At 39.1% G+C, this 12327-nt stretch overlaps 1 protein-coding gene across 4 annotated transcripts in view; it reads right to left on the reverse strand.

Annotated features, from left to right (window-relative positions):
• Positions 1 to 4403: 4403 nt before the first annotated feature.
• The window catches only part of kcnab1a (potassium voltage-gated channel subfamily A regulatory beta subunit 1a), a 199240-nt gene continuing 191316 nt past the window's right edge, over positions 4404 to 12327 (reverse strand). For all 4 annotated transcript variants that reach the window (XM_020937684.2, XM_055148016.1, XM_055148018.1 and 1 more), the window contains 3 exons: positions 7619 to 7739; positions 5476 to 5564; positions 4404 to 5313 (listed from right to left, as the gene is read on the reverse strand). In XM_020937684.2, coding sequence (XP_020793343.1) covers positions 5224 to 5313; positions 5476 to 5564; positions 7619 to 7739 — 300 coding nt within the window. In that variant the 3' untranslated portion in view covers positions 4404 to 5223. The remainder of the gene's footprint in view (positions 5314 to 5475; positions 5565 to 7618; positions 7740 to 12327) is intronic.

Consider the following 12327-nt stretch of genomic DNA (forward strand, 5'->3'; position numbering starts at 1 on the left):
GTTGTGGTTATAGGTAACAGTTATGTAATTACCTCTGTGTATGTCGTATCTGCTCCCTGTGTCCAACCATGAAGTTATAAATTATAATCTTCACAAAAAAGAAAGAAAACTAGACACTAAAAAACAAATAATTTGCAGTACATCCAATCTAAGTTTATAGTGTCTCTATTAGGACGTGGCCAGCCTTTCCCATGACCTCTGAAATGGCTTGTTTTCCAAGAATAATTATGCAAAAATTCAAATGCATAAGATTAACACAAAATTCACGACAGCCACTTCACTTCGCGTAGTTGTTCGTATCACAGTTTACAGTATGCTATATCTGAAGTCACAAACAAAAGAACAGAACAAGCAGAATGGTTACACATGTTAAGACAGTCATAGACGGCTGAAATACGCAGGTTGGAGCACAAAAGCATCGTTCTATTTACAACTTACAGCCAATCAGAAAGAAGCTTATGTTACACTTTATATACAGGATTAGCATGTCCACCTCCAGACAAACTAAACAACAAGATGCCAAAATAAAGTTAATATTTTATAACTACTCTAGAATAAATACTGTTTTCTTTTCAACTTGCATTACCGCCTTTTTGTCCCATTCACAAAAAACAGCCTTGAATACAGCCAAGTAGGTCAAGAGGTCACTCATGAGAATATACAGAGGAGGAGATGCTGCAGGTTTAAACAGTTAATGCAGTTCAGTTCACAGGCAAAAGGGGGCGCCACAGATTGTTTTTTTTTTTTAAATGTAGAATACACATAAAGCATGAGAAGTCCGTTTCACATAAAAGTCTTCACACGTTTCTTTTCCAGAATCTGAAAGCTGCAGTTCCTCTAAGTGACCACAAGAGGGAGACTTTAAACATACAATCCCAATAATCTGTGAGGGCAAGTCTCATTTCAAAATGTGTTTCTTATATTTGGGATATAAATGTTAAAATGTACTAATCACCAATAAAAGTGCATTATGTAACTTCTCAGGAGGAAATTACACTACTTGCTTGTCTCCATCACTGTTGGGCAAGTTACGTCAAAACTGTAATGTGTTATTTGTGCCTTGCTACTGTCATTTCACTAAACCAGGTCTAAACCAGGCCTAGACTAGAACTGAACTAGAACTGAACCGAGGACTGAACCGGGAGGACTGAACCAGGACTAAACCAGGTCTAAATCAGGACTAAACCAGAACTAAACCAGGACTGAGCCAGGACTGAACCAGGACTAAACCAGGACTGAATCAGGACTGAACCGAGGTCTAAACCAGGACTGAACCAGAGCTGAACCAGGACTAAACCAGGTCTAAACCAGGACTGAACCAGGACTAAACTAGGACTAAACCAGAACTGAATCAGGTCTAAACCAGATTTAAACCAGGACTAAACCAGGATTAGACCTGGTTTAGTCCCCTGTCCAGGACTAAACCAGGATTAAATCACGTCTAAACCAGGACCAAACCAGGACTAATCTTGGACAAGGACTTGGATTCTAGGACCGGCCCTGAGAGAACCTTGAGCCCACAAAGCGCGATCGGGCATTGACTGCGTTTAGCCCCATGCAGCGTGGAGTTCTGCGCCAGTCCCGCGGTCACCTGATGGTCTACACTGGCGCAACTCCGGGCCCGTCCCGACACTGCTGCTGATATTGCAGTGATTTTAACGAATTTGTATGAAGAAAAACGAAAAACCCACCACTTCAATCCATGTTAAAAATGCATTTTAATGTGCGTTACTCACATTTGTACCGAGTAAAATATTACCATTTTTTTCCCGTGTAATGCATGAAACTAATCTAGCTCCATGAGAACGAGCAGGAGACGCCACCAGGCCAAGTTACAAGTCAGATCTGTGGAGATTTGACCCTGCAAGACCCTGTTAGAATGCATATTTTTCAAGGTATTTTTGAGCAGTAACAAAAACCAGTGGAATAAACATCATCTCCCTGGAGACAAGCAGGTGTGTATCCTCCAGAAAAAGTCACATAGTGTATCTTTAACAACTATTCCCCCACAAAACAGAGTGTGGTATTTTTTTGGAATTCATTTGTGACTGTTATATAATTTATAGTAGTCCACATGTTTTGCTGGGCTTTAGTCAGGACTGAAACATTTCTATTGACATGAGAATGCAAAATAAGACAATTTACAAATGTTTTCTATTTCTGAACCAGACACTTAAAATAACCAGTGTTTACAAAAATGCAGACTATAGGTTCACATGCGTATACTCAGACTTCACGGCCTATCCATATATATATTCTAAGACTAAAATGGGGCTGTAGCCTGTACTAGTTCTAGGTAGTTAAAGTGAATTCAAGCCAACAGGGAAGAGCAGAGGCCTCATTCATATAAAGCTGTTTCCCATGTTGTTCAGTAGTATGTGCAGGCACTCTTCTAATGCCAAAACAAGACATTCTGCATAGCTAAGAATCAAAGCAACAGCCACTGGCCTAGTCCATCATGCAACCGTCCTGAGAGCCCCTCATCAGGCTAAGGTGCTAACATAGTTTGACCACACGGTTAAAGTGCGTATGACAGGTTTGTACAATTTTCTAATTTTGATTTAATTCAGAAGGAAATATGTTGGAAATTACAGGAAGTAGAGCAGAGTTGTAATACATAATCATCAGGCCAGTCGACAGAATTTGGGGGCCCTGGGCAAGAAGATTTAGCCAGGTTGACACCACCTAGTGCCTCCGCTCAATTTCATTTATCTCCAGCGACTAGGTCAGGAATCGGAATACACTAGAGGGTTTGCAAGAACCCTGGAAGTGAGTTTGGGTACCAGCCAATGAGCAAAAAGCCGCACATTCTGTGTTGGCAACGATTCCCAAGATCAAGGATTTAAAGCCGGAACAAAGAGAATGTTTGATGAATTTTATCAAAGGGAAAGATGTTATTGCCCTTCTTCCTACGGGATTTGGGAAAGGCTTATTATACCTGTTAGCCCCATTAGTGGTACATTACATACGTCACAACCAAATAGCAGCGATTGGTTAAATGGAAAAAAGTACCTACCTACCGTAGAGCGAACTAATTCTAATGCTACGAGGTTTCCACAAAGTGAAACCGGGTAACCTTTTTTAGGTCACCTTGTCATGATCTGCATGTAGGTCTGCAATATAAGTTTAATTTTGTTCCAATATTGCTGGTTCAATTGAATGTTGAAAAGAAAAAGAAATGGGCTACATTTAACGCCCAAATAAGAGACTTATGGATCCTTTTATTGTTGGTTCAATTGCTGTTTTTCATTGTTTAAAACTTGAGTAATACTAATTGTTCAGAGAGACACGATCACTCAGTCAACAAAAAAATATCCTCATTAATGTTCAGTAATGGTCAAATCCACCTTTATTTTGTGATTAACAAATAATGTCTATTAACTTGGGTCGCACAAAGATTTGTAACTTTTAAAATATGGGTCCCCAGAAAAAAAGTTTGGGAAACACTGGATTAGACCAGACCCCTATATTCCCCCCTGTCGACTCCCCTGATAATCATATTGATAACATCGCACTAGGGAGACTCAGGCCACGTCTCATTTCTCTTTCCTCGTTTCCTTCATCTTGATTACTCTCCTGGATTCTGCGGGAAATGGTGAGGAAGGTCCCACCCACAGAGAAGACACAGCGATGAGAGCGGATACTAACTCCTCACTGAGACCAATAAAGTTTGATCTTTTATCTGACGTCTGCTCCTGAAGCCTCCCTCATGTTTACTCCTTCATGCTGTGGTTTTCTTAAGGACACCACTTAATCTGACACATTTGATTGACAGCTGCAAAATGGGGCATTGAGGAGAGGAATTCAAGGAGAAGGAAGCGAGGAGAGAGAAATGAGACGGGGCTTCAGCATTCAGTCCAAATGTTAGGTACAATTACACATTTTTCAGACTCTTTAAACATTAATCTAGTAAAATACTTATGATACTTGTAATATTTGTATTTGTTTGTGAGTACATTAGAGAAGTTTCGGAATTACCTAGTGTGACGTCAAATTACCAAACAGGAAGTAAAACTATAAATCCACACGTTGTGAATATAATTATCTTAACTATCAACCTGTCATAGGCACTTTAAAGTCCCCAACATGACATTTGTGCTCAAAGAATAAACTGTGGCTGTTTATGTAGAATAGACTGTATTGTGATCACCATATTGTCTATTACCAGAACGTGCCTCCGAGCAAGGCACTTTATACTTTTTATCACAAATGAAAGCGTCGTGTTACGTTAAACAGACGTATTGTAAGCAACACAGTGTAACTTTTTAAGTGTGTGTGTGTAATTAATTCAGATTTCAACAGGATTGACATTAAATTGGGATGAATAAATTGTTATTTATATCATGTAAAACTGACTTATTTAAAGGTGCACTGTGTAACTTTTCTGGTGAAGGGTCCGTTAAATGCTTTTCTCCATGGAAATGTTATTGCTTTGCCTGGAATGTTTCACAGTATGGCATTAGATAGAAAGCTGGCTTCATGGAGACCAAACCAGACCAAGTTACAGGTCAGATCTATGGAGAGGCACAAACCCCGCTTACAGTCAGAATGATGTTTTTCTAGCTATTTTTAAGCCATAAAACCACATGTAATTTAAATAAACGTAAGGTGGATCTGTTTAATGTCATACTATGGAACATTCCAGGCAGTGACATATCCATAGAAACAAAAAGGTGGCAGACCCTTCACCAGAAAAGTTACACAATGCATCTTTAAGTCTTGTTTAACCCCAAATATAAATTAGATGATCTGTCCGTGCAACATATGAAGCAAATGTTGATGTTTTAGCGTTTGAAATCAGCATTAGATAAATACAGGTAGTAGCAAATTTATGATTTGTACCAGATTGCTTCAAATTAAAATGTCAAATTTTGTTGGATATTGAATTTTTACAGATTGCTAGCATTCTGAAATTAAAAAAAAGAATCCTTATAATTAGTTTTGGTGATAATGTTTAGCCTTTTTTTCTGAATACACAACCTGAAAAGTGACATTGGTTTGTCTGAAATGTTGTCTGTAGCTAAAGCTGTGCATAGTACTTGTACAGCGTAGTAAGACTTCCACAAAGCTGCTTCTGGAGGAAAGCACTGATGTCTCTTGGCTGAACAGGACCTGAGGAACCGGAGCAGAGGGGAGGAGGAGGACACGTCTCGAAGGCAGAGGAGGAGACCGGAGAGCGGGGACACATGTGACTGTTACACTAATGACCTGGGTCAGCCGTGTTTAGGAGCGGTAGTCCTTCTTACTGTAGGGTCTGTTGCCCAGGATGTGGTCTATCTCTGAGACAACGTGTGAACTCATCTTAGGGAGGACCTGGAGAAGAAGTACATATCAGGAAACAAATAAATAGTACCATCAAAGCTCTAAGACACATTTTTCTGTTTAAGTATTTAATATTGAGAACTCCCAATCAACCAGAAAATACAGATTATGAGAAGAGATAGTTCACATAAATATGTCTGTGATTGCTCTGACCTGGATGGCCCCGAGGTTCTCCGTGAGCTGCTCAGGGTTGGAGGTTCCCAGTAGAACTGAACTCACTCCTTCATTCCGTAAACACCAGGCTGAAAAAGAGAAACATGTTCACAGAATGTCCACTGGATGGCGCCACTCTGCCTTTTTACGTGTTCAGCATGTGGGCCTCCTTTTCGATAAGAAGATCCCTGAGGCTCCTCAATAATTATCCACACTTTATTCAAATGAATTTCTTATGCTTGTTCTCTTAGATTTACATTTAAAAAAGTATGAGAAACAAATTCCACCAACTTGTGTGATCATTAATAAATGATTCTGAAATTAATCTTTGAGAGCCCCCCTGCAGCGCTACTTTGGGCAAAGATATGAGATCAAGAGCAAATGTAATATAAAATACAGTATATGAAATTAAATCTTTTGGTTATCGCTGCCCACTGCAATTCATGACTCAAAATAACAAAAATGTCTTCACAGGTTCTTCTATCTTCACATCCACTAGATCAGGGGTGGGCAAACGTTTGACTCGTGGGCCACAAAGGGTTTTAAAATTTGATGGAACGGCCGGATTAGGAGGAGATGGATGGAGTTTTTTGGTAATCCAACTCATAAGAGAAAAAACTAACATGGGATATGTAGAAAACGTATCCCATGTTATTGAAATATCCCATAACTGAAAATGATGGGATAAAATATCTGACAAAATATCTGTCTTTCAGGTCCCATGATATTTACCATTTATTGAAATTACTTTTAAAACTATGATTATGATTTTTAAAGTTTGGCGGGCCGCATATGGCCTCCGGACCATAGTTTGCCCACTCCTGCACTAGGTCCTCATCATAGTGACACTAAATGAATGTACAGTCGTCCCTCACTATAATGTGGTTCGGCTTTCGCAGCCTCGCTGTTTCGCTGATTTTTTTAAGTGCAATTTTGCATGCTTTTTTCTTTTTGCAGCGTATAATTGTGTTCCTCCCCCTGCGTCCTGATTGACTAAGGGACTGTAAACCATTGTCAGTCAATCTCCTCTGTGCCGTGTCTCCTGTACAGTACAGAATGCGTTCAGCTTTCCAAATTTACATAAATGTTCGATCATCAGCAGTGTGATTCTGAAGTGCTGTATGTTTTCTCCCCGACTAACGATCGCACAAAAAGTTGGACTTCTGGACACGCTGAAGGAAGATAGAAGTTACGTGCTGTAGGGATCCATTACGAAATACATTAATCTTCAGTTTGTTACATAAAGAAGGAGGAAAAAAGTTCACAGCCCAATAGCCAGCTTCATCCATGGGGAAGTAGTAGAAATGGTGGACTCCTCTAAGTACTTGGGAACTGTGATTCCTCCCTAAGATTTGATAAGAACACTGAGCAAATTATCAAACGAGGACAGGAGCGGGTTCACTTGATGTGGAAGCTCAGCTCTTTAATGTGTCACCTAACATTTTAAATAATTTTTATCATTCCTTTATCGAAAGTTTGCTGACCTTTTCTTTTATTTGTTGGTTTTATGGGTAATCTGTAAAGGACAAGAACAGTCTGAACCAGATAGTAAAAGTGTGTGGCAAAATCAGTGGGGTTCAGATAGAAGACTTGGCCTCTGTGTGGAGACATCAGGTGCTCCAAAAAACTAAGGCCATAGTAACCATGTACTGCGCTCACAGTTTGTGCAAATGCCCTCTGGGAGGCGATATGTCACCCCACAGCAAAAGACTACCCGCTACGCCAAACCTTTTATTCCTTCTGCCATAAAGCTTTTAAATGGAGAGTAAATTCGCTACTGTGTCCCTGATGCACTGAGGTTTGAATGTATGGCGTCTGTTTTTCTTTTTCTTTTATTATTTATAGATTGTGCACGACCAGAGATGTGAGAACTGAATTGCGCTTTGGGATTAATAAAGTTGTTGACTGATTCATTGAAAATAAGGACGACAGCGACAATAAGTTTTAAGAAGGATGCAAAAAGGGTTGTAAATGTCCTGTCTGAGAAAAATGTATAAAGTGTGTGGTGAGGGGTTTTACAGCCTTAAAACAGACATAATAATTGTAAGAAATAAAGCTGACGACTTCGTGGATTTCGCCTATTTCCCGCGATAAACGACCGATCACTGTATCTGAACGAGTGTGACTGTGTGCAGGTGCTCACCCACTGCGAGCTGGGGCAGGGTGCAGCCCAGCTTCTCGGCCATGTGGTGGAGCTCTTTGAGTTTGGCCTGCTGCTTCCTCCCGTCCTCGCTGACGATCTTCTCCTTCAGCCACTGGTACGACTGCACACAAAGGCGGGAGGGGAAATCAGTTAAGCAAGTCAGGCATGAAAAGAGCTGGGAGCCACTCAGCAAGTTATCTGATCCAAACCGTTCCAGGGAAAATCTATATTCAATTCTTCTCAAACTTTGGGAGCCTAACTGTGTAACTTCTAAAGTATGTGTAGGTACATTTATCACAGTTACAATCACATATTCAAAAGCTGCAGAGAGAAGCACTTGTTGGCACAGAAAACTTGAGATTAAACCTGCACCGTGCACATTTCTTATCTCCACAGAAATGTTACTTTGCCAATAATGTTCCACTGTATGACATTAAACTTCTATATCTTGCATTTATCCAATTATAAGCTCAGAAATGATGCTGTGAGGAAGTATGCTCCTCCACAGAACCACCTGCTTGTCCCTGTGGAGATAAGTTTAATGCCATAATACTAAGTTACAGTGCTTCTTCAAAACTGGCTCTTACACAGTCTAAATTCTCAGACACGAGTGAATGAAACGAAAATCGACTCCACATCACTTTGGTTGAAAACACGTCTGTTTAGTAAATACAGGCCTTTCTACTCCATAAAAAGTGGGGTCTATTTAGAATCTCATTGACCATCACATTGATTATGTTTCACAGGAGAAGCACAAGACGAATAGAGCCGCCTGTGTGAAAATGACAAGTGCATTGAAACACATTCATTATGTATAACTGGTAATGTAACTATCTATTATAACAAGAGCTGAAGGAGCAGATTGGAGACTGGATAAACTGTGTTGTTTATGCTGCAAACAACATTTACATTTACACTTTAAAATTATTATTTATACTAAAAAAGGTAATATTTTCTAGCCAGGCTGGTGCCATCTAGTGCCTCCACTCAATTTCATTTCTCTCCGGGGACTGGGTCAGGAATCGGAATACACTAGATTGTTTGCAAGAACCCCAAAAGTGTGAGTTCGGGCACCAGTCAATCAGTGAAGAGTCCAATGGGATTTATTTGGTCTTCAGATATTTTATGTTATTAGGTTCTTTTTACAGACCAGATTTTGTTTTCATACCTGACAGTTTCGATTGCTCAATAGCGCTCTTGGTCAGAGTGGTCACGTGATGTTACTGTGACGTGTCCGCTCAGCTGATTTAAACAGGTTTTGGTGCTGTCCTCCTACCAGTGGAGTCAGGATGACAGCGCCATCTGCAGTCCGAACCAGAAACATGCCCATGGGACTACAAACCGGGACGAGGGGGCTTTTTTACTCTCACACATCTGGGATACTGTCCAGAGGAAGTCGGACTGCAGATGGCGCTGTTGTCCATATAGTCTATACAGTCTGTGTTGGCAACGATTCCTGAGATCGAGGATTAAAGAGAATGTTTGGTGAACTTTATCAAGTGGAAAGACATTATTGCCCTTCTTCCTAAGGGATTTGGGAAAAGCTTAATATACCAGTTAGTCCCTTGAGTGGTGCATTACATACGTCACGACCAAATAGCAACGATTGGTTAAATTTAAAAAAGTACCCTCCTACCATCGAGTGAACAAATCCTAATGCTGCGAGGTCAGACGGTTTCCACAAAGTGAAACCGGCTGATGAATTAAACTAAACATTTTTCAGTTGATCTTTTGAAGTTCATTTAATAACAGAACCTGAAATATTTTATTGTATTTTATTTTTATTGTACATATACATTTATATAGCTCTGCCTTATTTGACACCAGTCTCTTGCTATTTTTGCTACTTATTTAGACTTGATTATTACCATTTATATTTTTTCTCTTTGTTATTATAATATATTGTGATGTGTGAGTACTGTGTTAAATAATTTCCCTTGTAGCGCAATAACATTTGTGCAAGTCTAAGTCTAAGAAACTACAGAGAACTTGTCAAGTGTCAAAATCTCTATTGCTAGAAATGCCACTTCAGTAATAAGCCTGTATGAATGGCTTGAACTTTCCAACACGGTGATTCTATGCATGAGCAGACGTGTCCCTACAGCTGTACAATGTAAATGAACCTTTGATTTAGATCCGCTAAAGGTCACAGCATTTCGCACTTTGGAATTCATTCTTTTTCCTTGCCTCGCGTAGTTGTTCTTTTCAGACATTGTCAAGTCTGTCTCTGCTCCATCTCTTGTCTGCATCCTAACTATATGTCCTCTTATTATATCTATACATCCCCTTTTCAGTTTTCCTTTGGGACAGCCCTAAAAACTATTTCATCTCCACATGTCCAGATACTGTACCTTCCAATATGCTTACATCTCATTTTTACATTTTCTCCTCACCTCTTCTCCACACTGTCCATTGCTTTGTACAATTTAGTGTTGATCTCAGCAGGGACCGCCCGCCTCTGGTTCCAAAAGTATTTAAAAAAAAAAAAAAAAGAACGTTTGCTCAGGACTAAGGCTACGTTTATATGATGACGGTCTAAACAGAAGATGCAAAAGTGATGTTGCGTCTTCACTTTTGAGGAAATGCCTGTGTGTACCGTATGTGACATAAACACGTACACGACGTGAGCAGATCTGATGAGAGTTTTGCGTCTTGGGCAGTGCAGATGGAAACACTACGGCGGAGCATATTCAACTTTTCCACTCTGGAGGGTGGTTTCAGATGTGTACGTTTTTCAGCCCCAAAAACACTGTCACTGTCTAAACAAAAGGCACTTTTAGAGACTGATGTAAATGTTTGTTTTATGTTTTAATGAATGATGTTGAGTGTCTAATTGTTTTAACTCCCCTTCCCCTTCCCTTGGCTGCTCTGGCATGCCCAGGCCAACATTGTAAATAAGAATTTGTTCTTAATGTTTTGCCTGGTAAAATAAAGGTTAAATAAAAATAAATAAATAAACTTCCGATAAAATATTTTGTCATTTTTACCCACAATCGTTCTCGTGTAAACAGGCCTTAAAGTTCTGTGGAAACTCACAAAACCAATAATTTAATTTCAGATTTGTTTCTGAAACTTTATTAAAATATTTCACAGAATCTTGCTCATTTTAATTATGGTTTTTGGACTTCAAACAGCAGAGTTATGGATATTAGTTAGGACGTCGCTAGTTAGCCTCTGTGATGCTTTTGAACTTTTAATATCTGCATTTTTGAAAAGTGTATGGGAAATATTAAATATTTATTTCCGGAACCAGAGCGGACTTCAAAGTAGGTGGGACTTCTGAGCACTGTGCACTCAGTCCTTGATGATTTCTTGCTCTACATCCTCAGAGGTATAATACACACTATAATGCAAGGAATTATTATACCTTATGTCACAATGTCTTAATGTCTCCGGGTCCTGGGTCCTGTACTGATGGTAAATGAATATCTTCGTTGTTAGAAGTCCAGTCTCTTGCCTCTTCTTACAACTACTGGACTACTTCAATTTATTCTACAAGTACGTAAAGATCATATTTTATGCCAAACAGCACTGTAAAGATTTTATGCTCCTCAAAATTTTACACACCAAGTACCAGCTAATAACATTTTGAGATTTCCCATTACGACCAAATCAAATCTAAAATGTCTCCCTCTCCACATCCAAAGTCTTTTCACCTTCACAATTTCAGCACTCAGCTTCACTCCAAAGCATTATCTGCTAATATGAAATAGTAGCAGTTATCGTTTTTAGCCTCATTTGAGCCGTCTCACTCGACAATGCATCAGTAGAGACCAAGTACAGAGGCCAGTGGCATTTTCTCTACAAATCAGGACTAAAATTTTGGAAATTTTTCCGCACATTAATTATTTTAAAGCTGCACTGTTTAACTTTTCCGGTGAGGTGCTTAATTAAAGTGCTTTGCCTGGAATATTTCACAGTATAAAACTTATCTATGTATCTGGAGATGAACAGGTGACAGCATCAGGCTAAATCTTAGGGCAGATCTAATACTTTTATTACCGTACTTTGGAACATTTAGCAAAGCAACTACTGCAATAGTTCTCCATAAGTTTAAAAGTTTAAAAGGCTCATATTACACTATTTTCTTATCTACTGTATATTATAATGTTGCTTCCTCATCAAAAAACATAGCTGGAGTTCTGTTTTGTTTCATTCACACATGTTTAACACACAAACTCTGCATATTTAGACTGTGTTTTTCTCTCAAACACCCTGTGATGTCATGTGGTAATACAGGAAGTGCTCCACTGTGTTTTTAAACTTCATACACCTTCACCAGAATCATTTAGATGATTTCAGCCCTAGAACTGCCGATCTCTACTGAACAAAAGGCAAAAGAACTTGAAACTGAACCTTGAAAACTACTCCTTCACACAGCATTTTGAGCTTTTGAGATGTAAACAGACTAATAATAAAAGAAAACTCAAACATTAAACAAAACACAATGCAGGGTATGTTTTTCATGAGGTAACAATGCTCACAAGTGTAAATTTTTCATAATATAGAACAGGGGTGTCAAACTCAAATTCACAGAGGGCCAAAATTAAAAACTGGGACTAAGTTGTGAGCCAAACGAAATATTTATTGAAAAATTTCAACAACATCTGCCTGTTTTCTCTTCTTTTGAGATATGTAATGTTAAACCTTTTCTTATTAAAATAAATCTTTAATAAAAGTTTTGCTTAACCACTGAATCCAGAACAAGC

The sequence above is a fragment of the Boleophthalmus pectinirostris genome, unplaced genomic scaffold (assembly GCF_026225935.1).
Source record: "Boleophthalmus pectinirostris isolate CB_2022bp ecotype Guang Dong unplaced genomic scaffold, ASM2622593v1 HiC_scaffold_9, whole genome shotgun sequence".
NCBI lineage: Eukaryota > Metazoa > Chordata > Actinopteri > Gobiiformes > Gobiidae > Boleophthalmus > Boleophthalmus pectinirostris.